This window comes from Larus michahellis, chromosome 6, assembly GCF_964199755.1.
Source record: "Larus michahellis chromosome 6, bLarMic1.1, whole genome shotgun sequence".
NCBI lineage: Eukaryota > Metazoa > Chordata > Aves > Charadriiformes > Laridae > Larus > Larus michahellis.
Window position 1 is genome coordinate 12,632,033 of NC_133901.1, and position 24,682 is coordinate 12,656,714.

Below are 24,682 nucleotides of genomic sequence, written 5' to 3' on the forward strand. Positions count from 1 at the left end.
AAATTGGATGGGAGGGGAACCCACAGACAAGTGAAATTCATCTCTACGGCAGGCGGAATTGCAGCTGCTGTGTCAGCCGGTATCAGCCTGTCTGGAATCTCGGCAGCCTTGGACACTCTCTGGTCCAGTTGAACTGCTGCATTGAAGTACATCTCTGACCTGTTGTGAAGAATATATTCAGTCCTTCCTCAAGGAAAGCACGTTGTGATTGAGTGAGCAGAACCTGTTTCCTACTGGCTTGCCTTTCTTCCAGGGGCATTCTGCAGTTCTTCCTGTGGCTGAGCCTTCATAAGCTTTGTGTAGGCATGGAGAGGTCCCTCGCCCATGTCTGTAAGCTTCTTCTTCCCTTCCCTCAGCTTCACCTTGTCCTAGAGCAGCGTAAGGCTGTCAAGAAACAGGAATTCAAAAGCAACATATGCATGCAAAAGCCAACCATCCAATTAGGCAGATGAGTTCAGCAAAGGCGATGCCTGTCTGCAGACTCCATCCTCTTTGTCATGCCATAAAATGGGGCTGCTCTTGGTCAAGCAATTCTGCATTCCAGAGTTGAAAAGCATTTGACTCAACAAGTCCTTTTATTTTGCCTTTCTTCTGGAGTTCTTTGAACAAGGATAAAAACCTTCAGATCCATTCTGGGCTCTCCTGCTGCAGTCTCTGTAATGAGGCGTTGAACTGCCCGCAGCTGGGGATGAACGATGCTCATTTTGCACATGGTCAGCGTTGGCCTTGGTTCCTGTTCAGATAAGCGATTTTTGGAACTTCCCCCTGAACTATCCAGATTTCAGGTAAGGACTTGTTGGTCACGGGGCGTTTTTGACAAAACCTGAACGGCTAAACAGAACAAACTGTTGTTTCCCCTTCCTGCACAAACCTATAGATCCACTGTGCGGTGTGCCACAACTCTGGGGGATTCCTCACGTCCTTCCGTGGGGACAGCAATGCCCTTTGTTAAACCTTACAAACCATTTTGTATTTCCTGAAGACTTGTTAAGTTACACCGTGCAGTAAGCGTTTTCGGAAGTTTAGAAGACATTTTGGCTCATTAGTGATGTTTGCTTCCATATCCCTTTCCTTTAGAGGGATTTGGGCGTTAATCTTCACGTTGGCGGAAGTGAAGGGAAGCTGAAGATGATCGATTTGTTTAATTAGCAGCTCTAATCCTACAGTATTTATCAATTTCTAATACATGTAATAAGCAGCTTCGTTTGGGGAGTAGGCTGTAAAAATTTGATCTAACGAGTAAAATTAGCGATGGGGGAACTGCCGAATTGCTTCTCCGGGCCGGGGTGTGTGCTGTGCCTTTACTACCTTCTCTCCTTGCAGACGGACGCTGCCACGGGCTCCGCTGCTTCTGGAGGAGCTGAGCATGGACAAGAGGCGAGGAGGACAGAGGCTGAACAAGGCAGAATGATGAGCTGAAGAGTTTCCCGCTCATTTTTCGAGCGTGTGCCTTTCTCACGGCCGGTGTGGAAACAGTGGAGCATCTGGCTTGCAGCCCTACTTGCTCCCTGGGTGAGGAAGCGAGCTCCTGAGGAGATGGAAGTGCAGGTGCACACCTGCTAGAGAGAAAAAAACAACTTGTTCTCCACAAACTTAATTTACCTTCCCTGAGACACGAGGTATTTGCAAAGCTGAGCGATCTGAATTCATAGCGCGAAGTAATTGTGCCTCTCGGGGCTGTAGGGATTTATAAAAACTGCTCGGTCCTAAGGCCTGCCGAGGGAGAGCTCTGCCCGAAACGGGAGAGCTGGTGGTCCCGAGATAACCGAGGAGCCTGTTCCAGAGATGTTCTCCTGGTGTTAGACTCTTGGCTGTGCTGAAGAATGTGCATTTTTTATGAGGGGGAGGAGAAAAAGTCTTGTTTATCCTGGAGGGAGATGTCACAGCAAGCACAGATTTCTGAGGTGCTTTTATCTGGGGCTGCAGGGTTTCTCAGGCATTCACTGCCTTTGCAGTGTCAAACAGCCCTTGGAATAATCACCTGGCCCTGGCAGCTTTATAATTAATGAAGATAGAGAGGGTTTGGGGTTTTTTTTTTTTGTGTGTCTTTGAACTCATGCCTTCGATAGCACCGAAGAGTTTCTTGCACGCTTGCAGGGCCGGGCCAGGTGTTTGTTTTCTGTTTGAAACAAAAATGTGGAAATGTGCTTGTACCAGCCTCGCGTCTTGGAAGCGGGGGGCTGTTGGGGGATCTGCCTGTCTTCAGCGTGCCACGGAGGTTCTTCCCCGTGCGTGAGAGTGCTTTGGGTCACTCTTTGAGGGACTAAATCAGCTCATTTGCCCCTGTATATGTGTGTGTGACTGTAGGTGTCTGGATTTTGCAGCATTGTGCGGGGGGGGGGGGAGGGGGAGGGAGGAGGGAATATTCCTCAAGATCTTACCCCTGAATGTGTTTAAGAGTCATTTAGATGTGGTGTTGGGGGACATGGTGTAGGGGAGAACTTTGTAGAGTAGGGTCGATGGTTGGACTTGGTGATCCCAAGGGTCTTTTCCAACCAGAACGATTCTACGATTCTGTAACGGAGCACGTGGGGTTGGAGACAGCCCTTGGGAAAGGGGGCCTTTGAGATGAGGAGGAGCAGGGACCGCGTTCGTGCTCGCGTAGCCCTGCAAAAGGAGCCTTTACCACAGCTGCCCCTGGGTTGTTCCTGTTTGTTTCTCCCTAAGTGAACATCCAGTGTTTCGTTGCACAAAGGCCATGTGTGGTTTGGTATCCTTTACCCTGTTATGAGGGAAAAAAAGTGGTTTTCTTTGGTTGCTAGGCTCTCTGGGATGCCTCCTTATGCTCCCGTTGTAAGAAGTATCGTGTTTGACTGGGTCGGCTTGACCTGTAACATGAAAGCTACTGAAATGTGTCCTCCTTGATCTGAAAAATGGCATCTAAGGAAAAAAGAATGCTCCTGCTAGGCACCAAAATAAACCAGGGCGGTCTGCTTACAGAAAAGGCTCGCTTTAGTTTTCGAGCCTCTAGGCAATCAAAAAATCCCCAAGTCTTTCTTGCATCTGTGCTGTTCCGTGTGTTTCTGTCCGGGCAGCGATGCCTGCTGGGCTCAAAGGCTTAGTCTTCCTGCAGGGAGGAGCTGCTGCTACCACCGGTTTTTGAGGGCAAAGACACTAAACTGTTTGGAGGAGGAGGACTTAAAACCTACTTTTATGTCACGTCTGGAGCCTCCTTGTCTCCAAGTACAAAAAGGACCCCAGAACGTTGCTGTACTCCTAAAGTAAGCTTTGGTAGCTCACGCGTTGTGGTTATACTTGCAATTTGTGCCTCTCTGAGCGTTCTGCTGCCTGGCTGCGGCGCCAGGTTCCCTCCGCACTCACTCAACTGGCTTGAAATGGGGACCCAGTCCCGTTTGAGGGGTGACGCAGGAGGGACGGGAGGCAGCAAGGCCGCTGCGGGTGGGCAGCCCTTGGCTATCGCCTGCTACTTCTGCCACCCGGAGGCTGAGGAGGAGCGGGGTGTGGGAACGACCCGCGTACAGCCGCTCTGCAAAGAGGAGTTTGTGTCGTTTGTCAATGAAAGAGAATGCAAAAACATCACAGGTTTATTTTAAATTCAAGCTCAAACATAATATATCTCTCGGGTCACACTGACGCTTACGGACATCGGGATCATTTATGAAAACGTTGCTCGATCTTACGATGTGTATTTGTGAGATTCGCTAGAAGACGCCCTTTGCCTTGTGCAGATAGGGGCTTTCCAAGAGTACAGCACCAAAGAGTTTTTTTTTTTTTTTTTTTACTAATAATGTCACTCAGCCTGCTGTTCCACAGAACCCCCGAAGTTCCTTAGTTGCAGTATTGCATACGCAAGTTGGAGTAAGGAGTGATTTATTTTTTTTTGAGAACTTTATTCCCCGTTTTACTGTAGTTGTAGTTATGGAAACACCTATATGTTTGCGGTACGATTACAGCGTTAACGTTGCAGAAAAAGAGTTCACAACTCAAATTTAATTCAAATATAAAAAGGTAAAAATGATTTTGTTTATTGCATTAAAGAGTCAGTGTAAAAAGTCATTTCGCAGTATCGCTTCAACTTGTAAGACAATGAAGTGCACGAGAAAACTTCATGTTATATCTTCTTCCTAACACTTCTCTCTCCTGGGATGTATTTTGCAACTTGACTAAAGATATAGAGAAACTTGGTTTAAATATCCTGAAGATCCTCGTGTCCAATATTGCTGCTCAAAACCAGGGTGTACTTTCTGCATCCTGCCCCAGAACTAGGTGGATTCTTCTCGGAGTAGCCGTTGTAAGACTTTTCTTGTGGTCCATAACTTGGAAACCGGCAATGGCCACTGATACTGAGTGACCTGTGGCCAGACAACTCAGCTGTTTTCTTCAAAATGCTTGTCTGGACAGTATTACTGGGGATTTTATTTAATTTCTTCCACTGCTGCTCCCTTCATAACAGGATTTTCTGCTTCTTTGAACTTCTTTGAGCCCTCGGTCTTGCAAAAGCCTGCAAGCTTTGTCCTGGATGCATTGAAGGAGGAGATTTGATCAAGAGAATGAGTGATCTCCTGAAGCTGTGTCGGTTTTGGGCATGTTGGAAAGGTTGGTTCATGCAGGTGAGTGAAAGAGCAAAGAGGGGGGGTGTTACTGGGACTCCACTTCGTATTTCAGGACGTGTGAGTAGAAGCTGTGGTTGGCGTTCTCCTGCACCATCACAAACACCTCGCTGCATCCCGAAGTGTTGCAGGTCCCCTCCCAGCAGCCTCTGCTCTGGGTGAGAGAGTGAGTGTCATCAGCTAGAACCAGCACCTTTGCTATCCCGTGCATTTTGAGTTTAAACTGAACGTTGCGATTCGCTGGCAGCAAGCCAGAGAGCGGCTCCAGTATCTCATAGTCTTCCGCCCACTTGCTGTAAACCTGAGGGAAAGCTGGCCACTTCACTTCAGTGTTCAGGCACGTGATGAGGTAGTTGAAGACATAGTCGTAATTGCCTGGGTCAGACTTCTTCTTGGCGTAGATTTTCAGAACAAAGTTCCCCACGTGGGGGAGATGGATCTTCAGCTCAATTTGGTTCCCGCGATGGATCTGCATGATGTGCTGCCTTCTCTTGTCCTCTGTCAGGCTGCTGTTATCGCAGTGCAGCAGGGCGAGGACGCTTATGTCTTTGCCCAGGGTGAAGGTGAGAGAGCACCGCCCGTCGTTGGTGTGGATGATGGGGTCGGGGTGTGATGGCCTCAGGAACCCTTGCCGCTCCGTGAACCAGCTTGGTCCGACAGGCTGATGCAGGCCCTTTGGGAAACGCATGGCCTTGTCCACAGACTCGCACTCTACCACGTATTCCAGCACGCAGTTGTAGACATCTTCTGAGGCTTTGGAGGGCTTGGCAAAGATCTGCAGCTTGTGACTCCCTGTCTTCTGTGGGTAGATATCCAGCTTCATTCCGTGTTTTTTCAAAGTCATTAAACCATGTTCGTCTGTTCCCTTCAGCTCAAACTTAAATAACGTGGCAGAACGGCAATCCACTGACACGGAGGCTTTTCCATTTACTATGAAATACAAAAGAAAAGAAACCGCGTTGGAGTCTCGGTACATTTTTCGCGTGTACACCCTGTTCTGGGAAGGCTAATCTGTCCCAATAAATTGCCGCTTCTCTAATAGTGAAATAAAGGGCTGCAATTGAGAGGTCAGAGCTCGTCAGCTGTCTGCGTGGGCCAGCGTCCCTCAAAAAGAAGGAGGTGAAGGGCGGCCTTTGTTTTGGAGGCGTGCATTTACCCTGTTTGGATATACACTGAAATGGAGCTGTCGTCCTACAGAATAGGGAAGCCTGTGTGAAATATAACTGAAAGTATTGTCAGCCCAATGTGCTTGAGAGGGGCTTAATTAGATGTGATTAGACCTGATTGCTAGTCCAGTAGCTGTTCCGAGAAGCTTCAGAGGAAAGTGCAGGAACCTTCCAGCATGTAGATACGGGATAATCGACCTGCCTGTGAGCCTGTTCCCAAACAGCTTGAAGACAGCATTAAGTCCTAAACTCTTGTTGCCTTTAAGTTTTAACTCTGTGTTCCCGGCATTCATAAATTAGCTATCTCTAGTCGAATTCCTGCAGCTCGTCTGAAACCTGCGGGAGGTGACCCTACATGTGGGCCCCCTAGTTCAGTGGTGCCACCTGAACAGTTTTGTGCTAAAAGAGCCGCTGGATTTACTGGGGGTGCTGAGTCGCATAAAAAAGTGCCCGTTTACCCATCACTCGGTAAGTCAAACTTCCGGAACATCGGAAAAGGTTTTAATCTCATTTTCAAGTCAGAGTTGCTAATAAATAATAGTTGTGCTTCTAATTTTGCACCACTGATGCTGGCTGAGAGAGTAACTCATCCTCAGCTGCTGACTGAGGCTTTCTTTTAGACCCAGGGGCTGCAACAAATTTTTTCACAGCTTGAACGAACAAAAAGAAAGAAAAGGGGGGAAAAAAAAAAAAAAGAAAGAAAAAAAAAAAAAAAAAAAGACCCTCCTCTGTACCAAGAGCTTTGAGTGCACTCTGCTTGCCAGGACCAAGCTGGAAATGTAACGCGGCGCACACCGGATGGCGTGTGGGGGCTGCATGAGGAAGGACGCTCCGCAGCCACCCCTCCGCGGAGCCTTACCTGTCCGGATGACGGCTGTCTGTGGCTCTGCGGTCAGCAGGCCCAACGTGTAAAAATTGCTGTTGTGCAACATGTTGTTCTCAAAGTCTTTCAGCGTCAGGGTTGGTTTAAGAAGCTGCCAGTTACTGTTATCGGGGAAGTGGTTGTTAATGAACAGAGCCGGGTGAGTGAGAAAATAAAACTCATTGTACCTGGAAGGAGGAGGAAGAGATTAAAGGAAAATGAGTAATTGTGAATAGTTAATTCTCCCCCTGCGCAGTGGTGGTGGTTTCAGCTGGAGGAAGTCGGGTGTTTTGGGCTGCTGAGAAACTGAGGTCAGTGGCTTTGGAATTCTCCAGGCAGAGAAGGAACCTGAGCTTTGCTCTTCCGTTCCCAGGGCAAATGCTGAGCTGATAAATACCCTTATCGGGGTATTTTGTCAAGCCGGGGTAATCGCACTGTCCCCTGCAACCATGGGCAAAAGAGGGAGGCACTGCTTGTTGTTTGGAAGTGTGGAGGCACCGCCTCTTGGGCAACTGAAAGCTATGAATCGAGTGTCGCTTCGTATTGCGTAAATGGAAGATGTGATAAGCAAAACAAGTTCGCTCTTATCAGTTATGTGGCTGGCTGCTCGGGGCTGCTGCCTTTCCACAGGTACATGCTCTGTCCCTCGTATAGGAGCCCAAATACCTTGCTCAGGGCTTTGGGTCTTACTGTGGGACCTAAAATTTGTCACTGGTGTTTCTTAGCACACCCATCGGCTTTCTTCTACCTTTGGGGTAGGTTTCTATATTAACGTAGAGGGTTCTTTACCTGAAGGTGAACTTGGTGAAAGAATCGTCAACAGCACCGCTTCCCCAGGTACTATCGAGTAAATGCCACCTTCCATCAAGGTAAACAGCGTTCCAGGCGTGGTCAGAGCCCCCTGTGAAGGTCTGCCCCATCTTGTACCCGTAGCCCTTAGAGTATCCCGATAGCTTCATGCACTGGATTCCTGCAATGCTAAAAGGAAACGATAAGATGTAGCGGGAAACTTCTGTTATAAACCCAACAGTGTGGAATCCTTTCCATGTGGGAGGAATAAAAATGGGAGCAAGGCCCAGCACGTCTGCAGAACTTCAGTCCTGTGGCCCAGCTCCAGCAGCTCCTTGGGTGCCTCCTTGCAGTTGAGTCCCGGGGGAGCTAGGGGTTTTAAATGTCTAAGTGTGCGAGTGTACCTCTCTTTGAAAACTCAAACTTCTGACCCTGGTGGCAGACTACCGGCAACTTTTTGACTTTGACCACTGACGTCACGTGTTTTCCTGTGTTCTTCTGGGCTGTGCTGGAGAATGGCTCCATGTGGGGTGTGCGCGCGAGAGTAACCCGAGGTAGCGATGCCCGAGGTGGTGTGTAGGGTCGTTTTATCTTGTAGCCTTTGCACAGGCACTTGGAGAGAGCGTCCCGCTGGAGGAAGGGGCTCTTCTCTTCCAGATTTTGCATATTCCTGCTCTTTTGGTCTGAGGCACCATCAATTCAACGTCATTAGAGGAGGATGACAAAGACGAAGTGTGCTTAATTGCTCTCTGTCTTGTTACTCAGTGGAATCCCTTTGATGCTGTCTGCAATTAGCCCATGTAATTATAAATTAAAAGTGCGTCTGTTCATGCTTGTGCTCTCTTTGTGATGGTCGGCCCGGTGTTTGACACCAACAAAGATATCAGACCTCACAGGATTGTGGATACTGATTTAGTTTCCTTAAAGAGTGAGCTTGTGCTTGTCCAGGGTACAAATGATTAGTCCCTTTATAAAAAAAAAAATAATAAAAAAAAAAAAGAATACCTGTGTTGATGTGTAAATAAGATTTAATTAGGCACTGTTAATAAGCTGTCTGCTGTTGATAGCAATGGATTCTAACATTGGCATCTTATTTCAGCATTAATCTAAAATTGCTTCACTTAGAGGACTGTCTTTTGTGTAGGATGGTATTGACATTTTTCCTCCTCATTGGAAAGTGCATTAAATGGAACAGCTACCTTAAGTAAGAAACCGTGCATGCTTCGAGGGCGAGATAGTCTGCATAATGTGGCTTTAACTCAGAAGAGAAGTGATATTTATGGGTAAGATAATTAGCATGGTTGTTAAGAAGTCGAGGCCCGGTAACAGATCCTGGCTGGTAATTGGCAGCGCAGTAGTGCTCGCAGAGCGCAAAAATGGAGATGGTGTGGGTTTAAAGGAGAGGTGGTCACTTCAGCTTCTCGTACGGGCTTACGGAACTCAAACCCAGACGTCTTTGCGTTACGTAGATATTTGATACTCTTCCTTTAAGGGTATCAAATTAAATTCTTTAACTCTGCCTTAAGGTCTTTGAGAAAGAGTATGAAAAATGGAACCACAAGTGCAAAGGGCTGATTGAGAGCCAGCTGGGAGCCTGCATAGAGCAGCCTGCAGAGAGGAGACCGAGTTCTATGGAGAGGAGAAAGACGGCAGTCCCCCGTCCTGTGAGAGGTGGCCCGCCAAGAGCAGATGGGAGCAATGCAAGCCAGCTCTCCTTCAGCGTGGGCCGTTACGAGGTGCTGCCTGTCACAGGAGGTATTCCCAACGAACGCGGCAAGACTGGAAGGAATGCCATTGAGAAACCTGGCGTCGCAGGTGGTCTGGAAGGTCTTTGCCAGCCCGCAGTGGCCTGTGAGCCAAATTCTAACGTGGAGCCGGGCAGTAAGTCTGGAGCAACTCCACTGATGAGACTGGTGAGGGCTTGGATTTACATGATGTAACTGAGACTAGGAGCTGGCCCGGCAACTTCCAGGAAGATTTGATCCCAGGAGTTTCAAAGGGGCCTAACAGGACCTGCGTCCCAAATTCCCACTGATTTCATGGGGATTGGTGTCTAATCCTTCTAGGCTTCTCTAGACATTCCTGTTAGCTGGGATATTCAGGGAGAATATTAAGGGATGGGTTCTGCCCTTCGTTCCCGCCGTGGCCTCACTTACAGTGAACGTTAGCAGAGCAACAAGAAGAGGTAGTGCTTGGATGTATTCAAAGTTCCCAAAAGAAAGGTCAGAACATTTAACGGTGGTCTCTCGCGTAGCAGACAGACAAAAAGCCAGGCTCGAACATCCTGTAAAAGAGCAATCCTGTATCGGTGAAAAGAGTGATCATGTCTCCATTCTTGTGTAAATGACTTTATACAGATAAATTAACCAGGCAGAGAGAAGACTGAGAAGATCTCCAGCAATATTTGAAGCAGCAGTGTAATGGTAGAAGAAGTCCTAAGTACAAGGCGGACTGGAAGAACTGAATTAAGAAACAGTTGGCAAAATCTGCTTGGTTGCAGCAAGGAGGTTAAAAGCTAAGTTGCCGTTCTGCTTCAGGAAATAATCTGTATTCAAGAAATAATCTGTATCTTGCTACGTGTGCCACTGAAATTCGATGGCACCTTCTTCCCTTTGATTTCAGGTTGACTTTGATGATTTCGTCTAAAAAAAGAAGCAAATCTGGCCTCTCCAGAGGGAGACAGAATGGTTTATGCTTGCGGTGGGTAGGTGCATGCTCCTGTGCCTGAAAAAGAGGAAAGCTACGGACTGTAGAAAAGAGGAAAAGCAAGAGGATGCGAAACCTGGATTATTTGCAGACTAACTACGGATAAGGAGCAGCTAAGTGGTCAGATCCACTGCAGGGATCATGGTCAGCTTTGCTCCTGAAGGTGGTGCCTCACGCCTCTCTAGTGCAAATAGTCGTTCTGCCTTCATCGGTAACTCTGGGAAGGGAGTTTCTCCCCAAGTCCGGACTGCTGGGTTTTGCCCTAAATTGAATTAATGGATTTATGCTCCCTGATTCACTCGGCCATGCAGTTCGGCTGTCAGCTGAGAGGCCAATTCTTGATAAAAGCTGCTAAAATATCGGTCAGAAGCCTGTGTTTGCATTCACCGCTCTTACGCCTGATGTTTGGAGAAAAGATGGGGCTTCCTGCTACGTGTTGCCCGCCTTTCCTCTGTGACAGGAGCCTCGGCTAACGGGAAGAAGCCTGGCCGCCAGCGCTGCGGTGGGAGCTGACAGCGATGTGTCTCCTCTCTGCTGGCACTGGGACAAGTAGGACTCAATCAGTGTCAGCCGTTGACTTGAGCGGGACCTTTGGGGGGAATCCTGGTGACTGGCAAATTGGGTTGTTTGTTAAAGTTGCCTCGACAGGAGCTAGGGAAAAAAAAAAGGAATGTTAAAAGACCTTTTTTTTTCCCCCCAAAAAAAGGCTCTGAAAAACCTTTATATAAGACGACGGCTCTTTGCCTCTTGCCTTTATGCTTAGACTCAGCATAAGACTTGAACGGTACACAAGAAGAAGGGATGAGGAGATCGCCTTGAAAGAAAGAGTTGTCTTTAGCTCCTTTCCTGAAAAACCAGAACCAAACATTTAGCTAATATTTGACAGAAGTAATTGGCTGGATGGCTGGGAGGTTTCCCGAATCAGAAAATGAATAATCAACCTGGAACTGAGGAATTAAGAGTAAATCAACAGAGCCTTTAAATAGTAAAAGATATCCTTGGAAAGATTAATGTTTTAATGAACTAAACATATGCTTTTTAATGAACAGATGCAAATTTCCCCCACTTCTCACTGCTAATAGCTGTGCTGTAAGATGCAGTTATAAATTCATACTTCGTCATCCTATTTCTGTATTTTACTCTTTAGAAAAGCGAGATGTGATATCGTTGGGCTCTGCTATTGGTTGGAAGCATGCACCACATTATTATTATTATTATTATTACTTAAAGAATCTGCCCTTTTCCCTGTAGATTTTGTTCGTTTTGTGGCGAAAACCTTCCCAAATCTTTTTGCACAGTGCGGAAAGTCGATCGTTACTTACACATGCCGATTAATAACCGGTCTTCAATTTTTTTCCAGAGCTAATGGAAGCTGCTGTGCTGAGAAGGTGCTCCCTTGGAGAGCCACCTTGCCAAGCCCACACTCTTAGGGAAGCACACCATGACTTTCTGGCCATTGGAAGCCCCTTCCAATTTCGTGTCCCGGAGGCATCAGGTCCAATTTGACTCCTCTTGGACAACCCTTCTAGGTAAGGCTGATCCCAAACTCACCAGGCACCTTCATTGCCTTCACTACTCCTCTAAGCCCAACTATTGCTTCTTGCATCTCCTTCCTTTACCAGGTTGGAGAAATGGGAAGGAGAAGGGATTTGCGCTGCCTGTGCTCCCTGCCAAGGAAGGGTCTACCCCTTCTGTGCAACAGCCTAGTGATTGCAAAGTCCTCCTTCGTGGGGAAAACCCCACTCGTTTGTGCAACTAATCCCTGGTGAAGTCAACGAGGTTTCGAGGGCATTTTGGTTATTGAATGCTGACGTAGCTATAAAATGGGAATCATGGTATTAGCCTCAATGGTGGTGGGCTTCGAGGTTGAGTGCTGTAAATGGTGTGTGGTAAGCGTGAGGCAGTGTCCCAATGGATAATTCCATAGTGGAGGGGAGAGGGCATCTCCAGAAGGTTTTGGGAAAGCTCCTTCTGGGACTGTGCTTACCTCTTGCATGGGAGCGTGTTGGAGACAACGGTCCTCCTTGTTTCAGTCTTGCCGTGCTTTTAACCTTCACATGCAGATACTCCAAGGAAAAACCTAGCCTCTTCTAACCAAATTAGCTCTGTGTTTTCATCTGCCATTATGTTAATGCAACGCGAAGCTCAGCAGATGGCACAAAGTAAATTATGCTGGGGAAGGAGGGGGGCGGAGAGGGTGGAAGAGGAAGCAAAATTGACCTTTCTAGGACTTGCTGTGTTTCCACAGCATGGTTTGAAAGCTAAAGTTCCACGTCCTGCTTAAAGTCACATCAGTCAATGCAAAGGCTGGCAGAATAGGCATGGAGATGACAACGAATGTTAACCCTCCCTGGCACTGAATGTTTCTGAGCTTAATTTACCTGCACATTTGTTCAAAGAGCCCAGCGTAGCCCTCGCAAATGCTCTTCCCCGTCTGAAGCACGTCTATGGGTTTGCTCGACAGCTGGCTTTTGTTATGGTAGCCCACGACGTCGTATTCTGCGGGAAGGAACACAGAGGAAAGTTCACCCAAAAGCCTGAGGCAACGGGATCGGCGGGCGGCGGGAGCAAGGCTCGGGTTGCTTTTCGTCTCCGTCAGCGTTAGCAAAGAGAAACGAGCCACGGCGTGAGCTGCACGGGGATGTCGTGGATGGCTGGTGGGGGCAGAGGGACAAGGTCTGTCCCTTGTCACCCTTTGTCTTGAGCCTGGGCCGGGATTCTGCAGTTGAACCCGAACGGGAGGAGGAAAAAGATCTCCTCCCCAGGGGCTGCCCTCCTTGTGGGTGATCTGCAATCTCAGGAGCTCCCAGTACAAACCAGAGCGCTCTGCGTTTGACAGGGTTGGACTCGTGTTGCTGCCAAAGGAAACCATTGAGCTTTTTGCAGTCTTTGCAAGCAATTTGTATGAAAAATATCTGGAAAGTAGCTTGTTGGGAAATGCCTGAAATGAGTGGTTGCAAGGGCATCATATTAATACCTGGAAGCGTAGGAAATCTTAATTTTTTTGAATGAATGCAGAGAGGCAGCACAGCAGGGTCCCTTCAGCGGAGGAACTGGTCTGGGAAAGTTAATTCATCCCTGACCAACCTCGGCCGTGCCCATAACCTCCTCCTTAACATGCGAACGGATTTTTCTGACAAAGCTCTGAGGAATGCTGCATCAGCCGATTCACCCTGCCTTTCATGCTGTGGAAGAGTTGAGGGGGGGGTGGAAAGCTGGCACCAGGCTGTATTTGTGCTTTGATGAAATGCTGCAGCCGCTTGTCTTTTATCTCGGGGGGCTCCACTGCCGGGAGCCCGGGGGCTAGCTCCCAGGGCTGCAGGGAAAGGCTGCCTCCTCCAGCTGGGTGGCTCAGGACAACTTGAGGGGTACGGAGGGCTAGCAGCCTGCACCTGGCTGCCTATTTATGCTAGAAACGATGGCTAAAATAATTCCTTTTAGCGCTACCGCTGCATGGAGGGTAGCGTCCATCACGGGCAGGGAGCTGGATTGGGGGGGAGGAGATACCCAGGGAGCAGGGCTGCTGCTTAACATCCGAACAAGGAAGGGGTTTATATCGTCAGCGCTCTTCCAGGAGAGATACTGGAGGCACTGGAGATACTGAGGCACTGGCCCAGGTTGCCCAGAGAAGCTGTGGCTGCCCCATCCCTGGAGGTGTTCAAGGCCAGGTTGGACGGGGCTTGGAGCAACCTGGTCTGGTGGGAGGTGTCCCTGCCCAGGCTTTAAGGTCCCTTCCAACCCAAACCATTCTGTGATTCTATGATTTCCTGTGAGCCCGTTTAAATTCCTGGCACTGCGTTTATTTCCCATGCATGCAAATAGGGGTCGGTCACTGCAGGACCCGGGGCCAAGGTGGTGGAAAAACTCTTGTGACCCGTGCGTGCATGTAAGGTGGATGGACCCACTCAAAGCAGATCGTCCCAAGCAGGACCTGGCCCCAGCAGCAGCAGGCAGAAGTGAGTTAATTGGCATAAAGACTGAACGATTGGTGGCCAACCGGAGCCCGGCGCTGGGATGAGTCAAACGCTCGGTTTCGGGGAAACGCGGTGAAATCAGCAGTCTGTGTATTTAAAGGCAAGATTAAAGCTGCTTGGGATTGACCTGGCTCTGCTAACCGGGCAGTCGCCATCAAAGCTCTGCTGATCTCAGTGGGCGTGAGATTAGGCCGGTGCTTCCCAAATTGCTCGTATGCTCCTCGTCAGCTGGGCCGTTCAAACAGCGAAGGGCACCGCGCCAGAGCCCCTCAGGACGCCACCCTTCTCCACCTCTGCCCCCAGGAGTTAATGGTAAAGAAGCATTTCTGCATGAGCCACGCAAAATGCAATCTCGTTACACATCCAGTTACCCCCCTCCAAGGAGCTTGGGGTGGCAAGAAGCCTTTTTTCCCCCTTCAGATGTGCCAGACTGGAGAGGCTACGAATGCTGCCGCCGCCTCCTGCCCTGTCCTCTTGGCATCGCTTGGTTATTTCTGAAAGGCCGGTGTTGCCTGGGCTGGGGTTGGGTGGGAAGGGGCAGGGGAAAGGGAGTGATGGCAGCTCCCGTGGAGGATGTGAGGGCACACGGGGAGGCAGGAACGGTGATTCAGCGGGTGCCAGCACCTTTCATGAAAGCTGGGCTCTCTGAAGAGCTGCCGATGTGGCTGATGGACGTGTCAATAGGACAAAGGCATTAGGTACCAGCACGGGATGTATCCACGATACACGTGGTCAAAGCTGGCCAAGAAAAGAGCCAAGAGACTGTCTGAGGGCACCTCACCCGGGACTGGCTGGGTCCAGGCTGCTCATTCCAAGGGCTGTTCTGTGCCCAAAGAGGGAAGGCAGAGGAGCTGCAGAAGCAGCTGTGATGGCACTGAGCAGGGCCAGGCAGCTCAATGGCCTCCTTGTGGTACCTATGCTGTGCCGAGACCCTCAGGGTGTGCTAGGAAGGGGTGCCAGGGATTCAGGACAGTGGTGGAGATGAAACTTCTGGTGGCGTTGGATGGCTCTGGATGTGACAACCAAGCCCCTGGTGCTTGGCAACCTGGCTTACACCTTTGAGTAAGTCGGGTAGGAGTTACAGAAAGAAATCATTTACACACGGACCTTGTAGGGCTGGCAGTGCTAGGAGAGGCAGTATAGAAACAGAGATGGTGAGATAACCTCTGGGTACGTTTCTGGACAAATGTGCCCAAAAAGGCCTTCCTCCCCCCCACCATGTGAAACTAACCCACAAGGTATAGAGTAAACTATGACGGCCTCATTACGGGGGTGACAGCAACAGCCTGATCTTCTGAACCGGAGATCTCAACCTACCTATGTGGTGGCATATCCACATCCATATGGCTCGGACTTTCTCCAGATCAGTCCGGGCTTGTTTAAGCAGGGCTGTAACGAGTTCCTCCACGCTGTTCTTGACGTTTACCTGTTTGTGAGGAGAAGGAAGCACGGCAAGATCATGGCGAAGAAATTGCTATGGTAGATCTCCCTTCCTCCCCGCTCCCTTGTTCTACTAAAACCAGGGAGACCCGCCTGCCGGCTCTAACTCGAGCTTCGTTAAAAATAGAAATACAAAGTTGTTGTTCCATGTTTCGAGCAAGCGTTTTTGTTCACAGTTTCCTTCCTAGAGTGGGATCTCTGCTGCTGGTGTTTGGAGGGAAATAATGTTTTTCACTTGTTTGGGAGATTTTGAGGCACTTGCCCCGGTAGCTCAGACTAAGCTGATGTTAGTGCTGGTCGCTAGGTTTCCAGGAACATCCCCGCAGGGGACCTGGGAGGAGGACAGAGGCAGAAGTGAGACTTACTTTTAATGCGTAGGCATCCAGCTTCTCAAATTGCTGCAGATCCACCGGCATGGATTTCAAAGAGGATTTGTCCCATGGATATGCTGGGGAAGAAACGAGTTGTCATTGCCTCAGAAAGCGGGGGCGGGTATTTTTCCTGGCTGTACGCTGGAACGGGGGGAGGCACTGCTCCTGCCCGGCCTGCGGAGGCGTCCATCAGCGGGGGCTTGGGGAGCAGAGGACACCAGGGCAGGAGCAGAGGGTCCCCGCCAGCTGCGCGGAAAGCAGGAGCCATCCTGTCTACTCTGGTATAAGTTGGGCAATGCCGGAGCGGGAGGTGCTCCTGCCCCTCTGGCGCTGCACAGCAGCAGAGAAAGCCCCAGGGTGTCACATGGAGGTGCTCGAGATGTCATGCGGGAGGAGCAGGGAACCATCTGTGCTGTGCGTGGAAACCCTGGTGAAAACATGACTTTTTTTTTTTTAAAAAAAAAAAAAAAAAAGCTCAGCCAAGGTCTGTGTTTCTTCAGCAGTTTTGCTGACTATTTTGCATGGTCAAGGGCCATGATTCTGCCTGAATTTAAGAGTGTGAGAAATGTTATGTGCGGAGCGAAACTGGTGATGCCTGCCCCTCTGCAGGCTCTGGGTTCTACTTAGTGTGGGTAAAGGGTTAAGAAACTTGCTGCAATTAATCCGATAACTTATTTTTTAACAGCCTCCGAATGAGCTGACACTGTTCTCTCTCATCAGTGAGCCGCCCGAGCGATCCAGTGATGGCTCCGTGCATGGACGGATGGGATGGACGTCTCCCCTGGACCTGTCTGCTCAGCCTACCCTTGTCTCCTGAGCTGGTGAGAAGAGAATTGAGCTCTACAGCAATCTCTCCCCCTGTCATGCGCTGTCAAAGCTGCTCAGGACTAAAGAGGTTCTTCTAGCTATCTCTGTAGGATTGCTATTTCTCTGGAAATAAGGATTTAAAAGGGATCACAAAGTGAAAATGCCGTCACGCGGCTCCCGGGTGCTGGGAGAGGTAAACGAACGGTGCCATAGAGCTGCGGTTTGCCTGGAGAGAGATGATGAGGAGGAGTGCGTTGCCTTGAGCTGCGCCCTAGGGGCACAGAGGCTTTGGCTGGTTGCATACTGCTTCATTCACGACCCTCGCTTAGCGAGTGGGATGCTCCTCCGCTGCCTGCTCCACCAGCTCTGGTGGGAGCGGGATGCAGGAGCGGCTGCGAGAGCATCCTACCCTAGCTGAGATGCCGCAGTGCTGCTGAAATCGATATTCATCACCTGCTCCCTCTCCGTCTCCCCAAAATGGGACTCTGGCCCCTTCCCCACCAGCTCCAGCCCACTGGGGAGGTGGCCAGAGTGGCTATTCCTGACTTGCAAAGGTGTTTTGCTAACTCAAGCCCTTGCTCCTCTTGGAAACCTGTGCCCCAGAGAGGGGCTGTGGGGCACCCCACACCCTGGCAGCGGAGCAGCATTCCAGGAGGGATGCGGGTACATCCCTCTGCCGGGCACCACCAGCCGGCTAAAGTTGGCCCCCGGCATCTGCTGCTGTAACGGGCTCCTTCGGTTAGCTCGGTTTTCCCTGAACAGGCCCGTTACGCTGATCTAGAGAGAGGTAAAGCAGATTGACGCCTTTAAAGGTTCCCATTCTCCACAGCTCTGGAAATTACGTTTTTGCTTTTTGGGAATGGGAATTTTTTTTTTTTTTTTTTTTAAGAACTGGTTACCAATTTTTGTCTTTGTTGGTTAGGAAGCCCGCATCGTGCCTGTTTGTGGAGCAGCCTGCCTCAGGTGTGGAGCCTTGGGAAGGTCTTGGGCACATGCGACATTCCCAAAGCTGTCCCACCCCCTGCCGCTGCGAGGGACAGGGCGTTGGGAAGCGGAACGTTGCTCTTGGTGATAGAAATTAAATCACGTGCACCTCAGCCAAGGCTTGCAGCAGGGTAAGCCCTGTTTCTAGGACCAATGGGCTTCCTATTGGGGGCTGCCCCACGTCGTGTCCCACCGGTGTAGGGTGAGGGGACGGCTGAGAGTTACCATGCAGGTCTTTTCCTCCTGGTGGCCGTGGGGCTTCGGTCCTCTGGAAACCTAGAAAATTGGGGAAGGGAGGGTGAGGTGAGGAAAAAGACGCACAGAAAGAAGTGATTCTGGGGAGCAGGACTGGGTGGGGAAAAAGCTGAAATTGGGGCTTCTCTCGGCCCGTTCCTGTGTGTTCGGACATGGATGTCCGCACCCTGTGGAGGGGTGAAGGCAGGTGCCCGGACCATGGGGCGCTCTGGTCCCCTCCCCGCCGTCCCACAGCTCTGCAGAGGCCACATTCCCCAGCAGTCAGCCCTCTCCTCTTCTGGCCTCAGGGCTGGGGACACCTAACCCCTGCCCACCGCCCACCAAAGCCCCCGGGCGTGGAAGAAGGGCAAGCCGAGCTCCAGAGCTGTCAGATGATAACCCTGCGGAGAGCTCTGCGGCAGCTGGGGGATTTCTGAGGGAAGCTGCGGCCCCCAGACCGTCACCACCCGCCTTATCCCAGGGGCTGTAGAGGAGGAGACACCCCCCGGCCCCAGGAGCAGGAGGATTTTGCTCCTCAAGCCGCAGGCGTTGGCAGGCTCCAGCAGCATCTGCTGCAGGGAGAGCGGGCACAGGGGCTGGGATCCTCAGGAGAGCCTGGAGGGGAGAAGGGAGCCTGTCCCCTCCTGCGAGTCACCTCCTGGGCGTGGGCAAGCTCGGGGACACGCGCCGTGGTGGAGCAGAACCTCACCTCTGTTGTCCTGACCTCTCAGGCTGGGCAACCTCCGGGGACCTGCAACAGCAACCCTGGCACGGTTAGCACAATCACCGCAACCCTTCTCCTGGCTCGAGGGGAACAGCGTCTCCCTCAGCTCCGCCAGGGCTTCCCGCCCTCCCTGCTTCTGCGCAGGGAAGGATGCGGCCCCTTCTCCCTCCCGCCCGCCCGTCAGTTTTAGTGGCCAGCCCAGCCCAAGCCCCCGCACCCTACCTTTTCCAAAGGACAATTTCTTGAGGAGCTGCGGGGTGGTATCCTTGGGATGAATCTCCACTGTCACTTGGGTTCCTGCAAGAAACGAAGACAAACTCCCTCAAGAAAGGGAAAACTAAGCAGGACGCAGGGGAGAAGGGCAGGGTGGCTGGCCCAGGCATCGCTGAAGCCAATTCTTAACTTTAGCAAGAGAAGTGGCAGCTCTGGCCATTGCGAAGGTACCAAAGTGCTTGGCTTTCCCGACCAAAAAAAAACCAACCAACCAAACAAAAAAACCCAAAAAAACAACCCACCCTTAAAATAAACTGTAGGGTCAGAAAGCTGCTGGTCGCCTCTGGCGTGATTTGTAATTCTTAAAAAAAATGAAAGGCAGCCTGTTATAACCTAACAGGTGATACAGGGGAGCATAAATAAAGCAGAGGTCCTCAGCGAGGATTATGTGGCAGCTTGAAAAAAAGGTTTATCACCATATTAAATAGCTCTTGATGGAGATACGGTAAGCACAGAATCAATTTCTCTCATTGATTTTTTTTTTTCTTGGAATCAAACAGAAAAAGGCTCAGAGCTATGAAAATGGTTTGACTCGTGATAATAAAATCTTTGTCAAGGGCTGTGGCCTGTCAGAGGCAGCGCCCTGGGAGAGGCGGCTGCGGTCCGGCCACGCTCTGCGTGCCGTGATGGTCCAGAGCAACCTTGGATGGAAGCCTTGAGTTTAAAGTTTCATCGAGAGAAGTCCAAGAGAAAAAAACGTTAGGGAGGGTCTTATAAGAATTAACCTGAACGTTCTGAAAGAGACTGCATTTTTTTTTTTTTCTTTTGGTATTTCTGAAGGTTTCACAATCACCGAGGTTCCCTGGAGGACCTCAATGCTCTCCTGGGCTCCCCGTTTCGGAGCAGGCAGAGGTCACCTTGGAGACTGAAGGTCAAGATGTTAATGCACCTGGGGGCTGCCATTCAACCGCCCGGGCTGCCTCCTGCAGCTTTATCCAGAGTCTCCTGACATTTGGGGTTTTCCTTGAGAGCCAGCTCTTGGAACCAGCTAATAAGCTAGGAATCTGCATGCTCATCAAGGAAGAAGTTCTTCCTCAGCATTTAACTTTTTAAAAAGTTTTTTCATCTCCTGTGATTATGCAGAAAAGTTTGATGTCCTTTAAAACCCCAAAAGCAGAAGGTAAGAAAAACTGTAAAAAAAAAAAACCCACCCAAAAACCCCACACAAACCCTTTTAAATCACGGAGCTTGACTCCATTTCTGGGTGATTGCAGATGTCAGTGTCGAGAGCTGGTTGGTGTATTCTGTCAGTTAATTCGAAGGGAAAATGAAGCTGTTTCTCACAGGGATGATTGTGCAAAAGGTGTGATTTCCTTATGATTGTTGTATATTCAGGGGTCCTTTCTTATTTACCGAGATTATTTTTTATCTTTGAGTTTCTGTGAGTTTTCTTGCCAACTTCCACTCTCTCGGTTTCTCCCCATGAATTAAAATTGTTTGCAAGAAACGAATTTAGCGACGAGGAATGTGTCCTGCCAGTAAGTTTAAGAGGCATTTAACAAATGGAAAAAAAAAAAAAAAAAGTAACTCCACGGGAATTTTTCAAAGTGCTCCATCCACTGCTTTAAAAACTAATGGTATGGAATGGTTACTGAGGTTTTTATGACCTTTTGGTTTTTTTGGTTTTTTTTTGTTTTTTTAGCGTTCCTAATCAGGACATCCGTCATGAAGAAAGACTTGCTCTTCTCCTCGTTCTTGGTGGCCAGAGCGGTCCTTGGCCAGCGAGTGCTTTGGGGCGCAGCTGGCCCAGCTCCAGTGCAGGGACGGCTCCTTCCAAAGGACTTCTGCGACCACCTTAAACTGCTGCCAATATTATTTCTTCCGGCCCTCGCACCCTTCTGTCAGTGCTGGAATACCTGATGGCGGCAGGGGTACGTTGTTATCATGCTTTCTGATTCCATCTATGCTCTGTCCTGGTGGCTGGGGGAATGGTGGGAACCCAGCTGCTCCAGGACCTGCCACCACGCATCCACGCTGACAGACCTGAGGACTCTCCAGGCTCCCCTGGGATTTTTAATTCTTCGTGCTTGAGATCACAAAATGGGTGGGATGGGGCTTTTTTGACCTTTTGGGGTGTTCTGAGGTTATGCTATTACAAGAAAAAGCTGGAGCGGGAGCGTGCTGAAGCCCTGCTCTGAAAAAAAGTTATCCCTTGGGTCATCACTTACCGTTGTTAGAGTACGAAGTAACGGCTTGCGTCTGCTTGCAGGACTCCTTGGAGACTCGCCGGCCTGGTTGTACAAAGAAAAACATCTCAGTGCCTTGAAGAGAGCGGCGGTGCCTGGCGTGGGTGTGGATTAAACCCGTGCCTTCGCTCGGCAGCCACGTAAGTAACAACACAAGAAGCCCGACCCCGTTCTCTGTCTTGGAAGCCCAATTGCTCATGGTCCAGGGGGATCCAGAGGGATGCTCCAGCCTGGGGAAGGGCTGGAGCAGGCACTGCTGCTGGGGGTGGGGGGTGTTGGGGCGCTCGGACCAGCGGGCGGGTGTTTGGAGAGGAGGGCGGGAGGAAGGGCAGCGCGGGGAGCTCGGAGGAGACGCCGTCCCACCGTGGGAGTGCCGTGCAGTTCTCGGCATCTCGTCCCCATCTCCGTCTCCCCACTCTGTGCTCGGTGGTGCCGCTGGCCCCAGGCTCCTCGGGACGAGGCAGGTTTGGGGAGGGCCTGGTGTGGCTGGGGAATAGCCGGTGGCATAAATCTGCCGCCCGGGCTGCGCTGACAGCTAGCCAGGGCGCTCAGCAAATGCCAGGCGGCGCTGAGCCCGAGCTCCCGCCCGGCTCTGGATGCTCGGCCCTCGCCAGAGGCAGGGTGGACCTTTGCCAGGCCACCGGGGCCATCCCTCGCTCTTCTTAACAAGCGTTGTGGGATCGCTGTCCCGGCGGCCACCAGACCCGTGCAAGGAGCCTGGTTTTCCCAGCTGGTCCCGAAGGCCAGATACCAGCCGTACCTCACGGCGGTGACAAGGATCAGGCCCACAAACGATGGGATTTCGTGGCGCAGCATGGGGCCGCAGCCTGCTTGCCTCGGTGGGGCTGGGGGGGAGGCTTATCTAATACAGTTTGTAAATATTGCGGCCGCAGCAGCTGCTGGGCGGTGTCAGAGGCTTCACCGAGATGCTAACAGGGCTGATTAAAGGGGAATTTATTAACTCCTGTGGCGCTAGAGGAGCGAGGGCTCTGCCTGCACCTTCGGCGGCTGAAATCCCTAGTAATCCTCACGGGGATTTAAATTGTGCCTAAGGTAGAGCTGCAAGGGAAGGTTTCCCGTATGCATACTAAATACTCCTGCCGTTAGTTCAGGGCGGTAAACGACTGAAACCGTCCTCTCACTCGTGATGGAGGCGCCAGCTCGTGCTCTGCAGCTCTGGCTGCACACCCTCTTGAGCCTGACAGACGGAGGAGCAAGAGGGTGTTGAATATTTATCTCCTTCCTGGAGTTGAGGCTTTTGTTATCTGCTGTCTGAGACCATCAGATTTGTTTTTTTTAAAAAAAAAAAAAAAAAAAAAAAAGCCCCCACAACGCCAAAGTTGTATCTCGCCATGAAATATTGCTCACGGCCAGTGCGCGCCATCCAGCCACGGCTGATTTCAGAGGGGTTTGGGTCAGGGCAATGGCTTTTGTAGACTGCGATTACTTGCCCTGTGGAAGCAAAGCTCCTGGTTGATACAATGAGAATCCCCTGTTTGGCATCAAGAGAACTAAGCGCGGTCTTGCTTTCCTTTGCCTTGCTCTGCTAGATGCCCCGTTAGGCTCAGATGACCAGGAAAGCAAGTCGGATGGTGTGATGCCCTTCCCCGGGAGCTGCTCCGTCCTGTGGCATCGCAGCCCAGCTGCGTGCAGGCAGGGGTAACCCCTTCGGACATACCTTCTGGAGGGTTTCTGGGCAGAGAGGGGAGAGGAACTGGCAGGGGAGCATTCAAGACGAGCAGCCGTATCGCTCCTGGAGAGCAATCACTGCCTTGCCCTCAGCCATCTCCCCGGGGGGGAGATGAGGACCGGACTGGTGGATAGGATAGATGGGTCAAAGCCCCAGAGTTTGCCCGCACAGCCCAGCCTCTGCCAAAGCTGTGTCAGTGCTGGGGAAACCTCTGGGAGCTCCACCTGCGAACTGAGCAATTTGGGGCACTGAGTTTCCCCTGCCATCAGCTGGCAGTGGAAGGTGAGAGCTCCTGAAATATGGCCGAGCTCCGTGGCAGCCTGCAGGGGAGTCCCTGCAGATGGGACCTGCCGTGCCGCCGAGGTGCATCCTAGGCCAACGGGCAGAGGAGGGCACGAAGGGGACGCTTCCCCCGGCACACGGTTCCCCCTGTGACCCCAGTGAAGCCCCGGCAAGCGCTGGGAGGACGGGTTGTTTCCAGCAGGGCATTGCTGGAGAGGTGCAGCTGGGTGATAAAGGCTTGCAAATGGGTTTTTTTGTGCACTGCGGCTAGTTTATCAGTGGAGTAAGAAGACAACATACCATTACGGTCTTTCCCCTGAGGTGGCTGTTCTCTGCTGTTTCCATTTCCGTCATCCTGCAAACCTATAATATACAAATGCGAGATGGGCAGGCTGTCCTTCCTGGAGGGAGGTTCTGGCACTGCCTGGAGGCCAAGCACCCCAAAACCTTTCATGTAACCCGTCGTGTAACCCAGCTGAACCTGGTTGCCATCGGGATCCACCTTCCCTGGCTCCTCTGCAGCCTTTAGTGCAGCCCCTGTCACTAGAGCAGAAAATGCCGGGGGAAGAAAGTGCAATAGCCCACGTCTAAGTTGCTTCCATGGGGCTTGCCTGTATTTGGGTAGGTGCTGGATGCCCTACTTAGATGAAGCACGAACACAACTTCTGTCTTAGCTCTGCCTGTCCTGGTTGTCTGAAAATTTAGCTTTTTCCCAAGGTTTTAGAGTGGGAATGCTCCCTTTTCTCCTTTAACTTCTGCAGGGAGCGTCCCCTTACAGTTGCAGAGCGCAGCCTTGGCTTTTTGGAAGATCCCCTGAAGGATAGGAGCTGGGCCAGGGAGACTATCCCAAACTGTAGCTATAAATGGCTCCAGGCAGTCATCCTTGGAGACAAAGCCTAGACACGCTTCAAACAAAACAGCTTTGCCCCCGCACCCTTGTAGTAGGTGCGGGTCTGGGGTGTGGGGGGGGAAAACTGCCCATGTCTCGCCCTGCTCCCCTGGCACAGCCCAGGGGGCACCGCGGGGGCACCGCAGGACACGGCGAGGTGAAAACATGGTCCTCGGCTTCGTGTCCACCTGTGCGTCGCCTCCTCCCGCGCCCTGGGTTGCACACACTGGGCACCCACCAGCACGCAGCGCTGCACCAGCAAGGGCTCTCCTGCACTAGGAGAACGAGGTTGTTGTTTTTTTTTTTTTACCAAAAAAACGTTTGAATCTGGGAGTTTTGTAGCACGGAAAAGAGGAGAAAGAGAGTGGAGCTGGGGGGGGAAGCCTAAAACCTGCACCCAAGCTGCTGCTTTGCTTGGCTGTCACTCGGGCGGCTGCATCCCTTCCCTCCCTCTCACCCGGCGTTACCTGCGCTTCGGCCGCCCTCCATCTGCCTCCCTCTGCGCCCTTTCTGCTCGCCCGCCGCCTCCTCGGGGTGGACAATCAGCAGCAAATTAATCGTTACTGCGCCCGGATCCCTCTTAAAGTCCATGGTACCCATCAGAGCATGGCTGGGGTGCCGGTGCTCCCGCCGAGCCGCCGCTGCTGTGAGCTGCCGTGTTTATTTTCCACCCTTGGAAAGGCAAGCGCGTCCCCCCCCACCCTTCCCGCCCTGCTCTTACCCCCCCACCTCCT

General features: G+C 51.1%; 1 protein-coding gene across 2 annotated transcripts; it reads right to left on the reverse strand.

The window, feature by feature from the left end:
* Positions 1–3,514: 3,514 nt before the first annotated feature.
* KY (kyphoscoliosis peptidase) lies at positions 3,515–24,682 on the reverse strand. 2 transcript variants are annotated; one of them, XM_074592677.1, is made up of 12 exons: positions 24,416–24,682; positions 23,360–23,422; positions 21,070–21,132; positions 18,851–18,925; positions 18,614–18,655; positions 17,896–17,946; positions 15,874–15,956; positions 15,386–15,494; positions 12,476–12,593; positions 7,389–7,577; positions 6,597–6,787; positions 3,515–5,501 (listed from the first exon to the last, which is right to left on the reverse strand). In XM_074592677.1, exons 1-12 carry the CDS (start codon positions 24,546–24,548, stop codon positions 4,600–4,602), a joined length of 2,019 nt encoding a protein of 672 aa, XP_074448778.1. In that variant the 5' UTR covers positions 24,549–24,682; the 3' UTR covers positions 3,515–4,599. The 2 variants fall into 2 exon arrangements, with proteins under 2 accessions (XP_074448778.1, XP_074448777.1); XM_074592676.1 differs by having other exon boundaries at positions 3,525–5,501; positions 18,614–18,925; positions 24,416–24,548.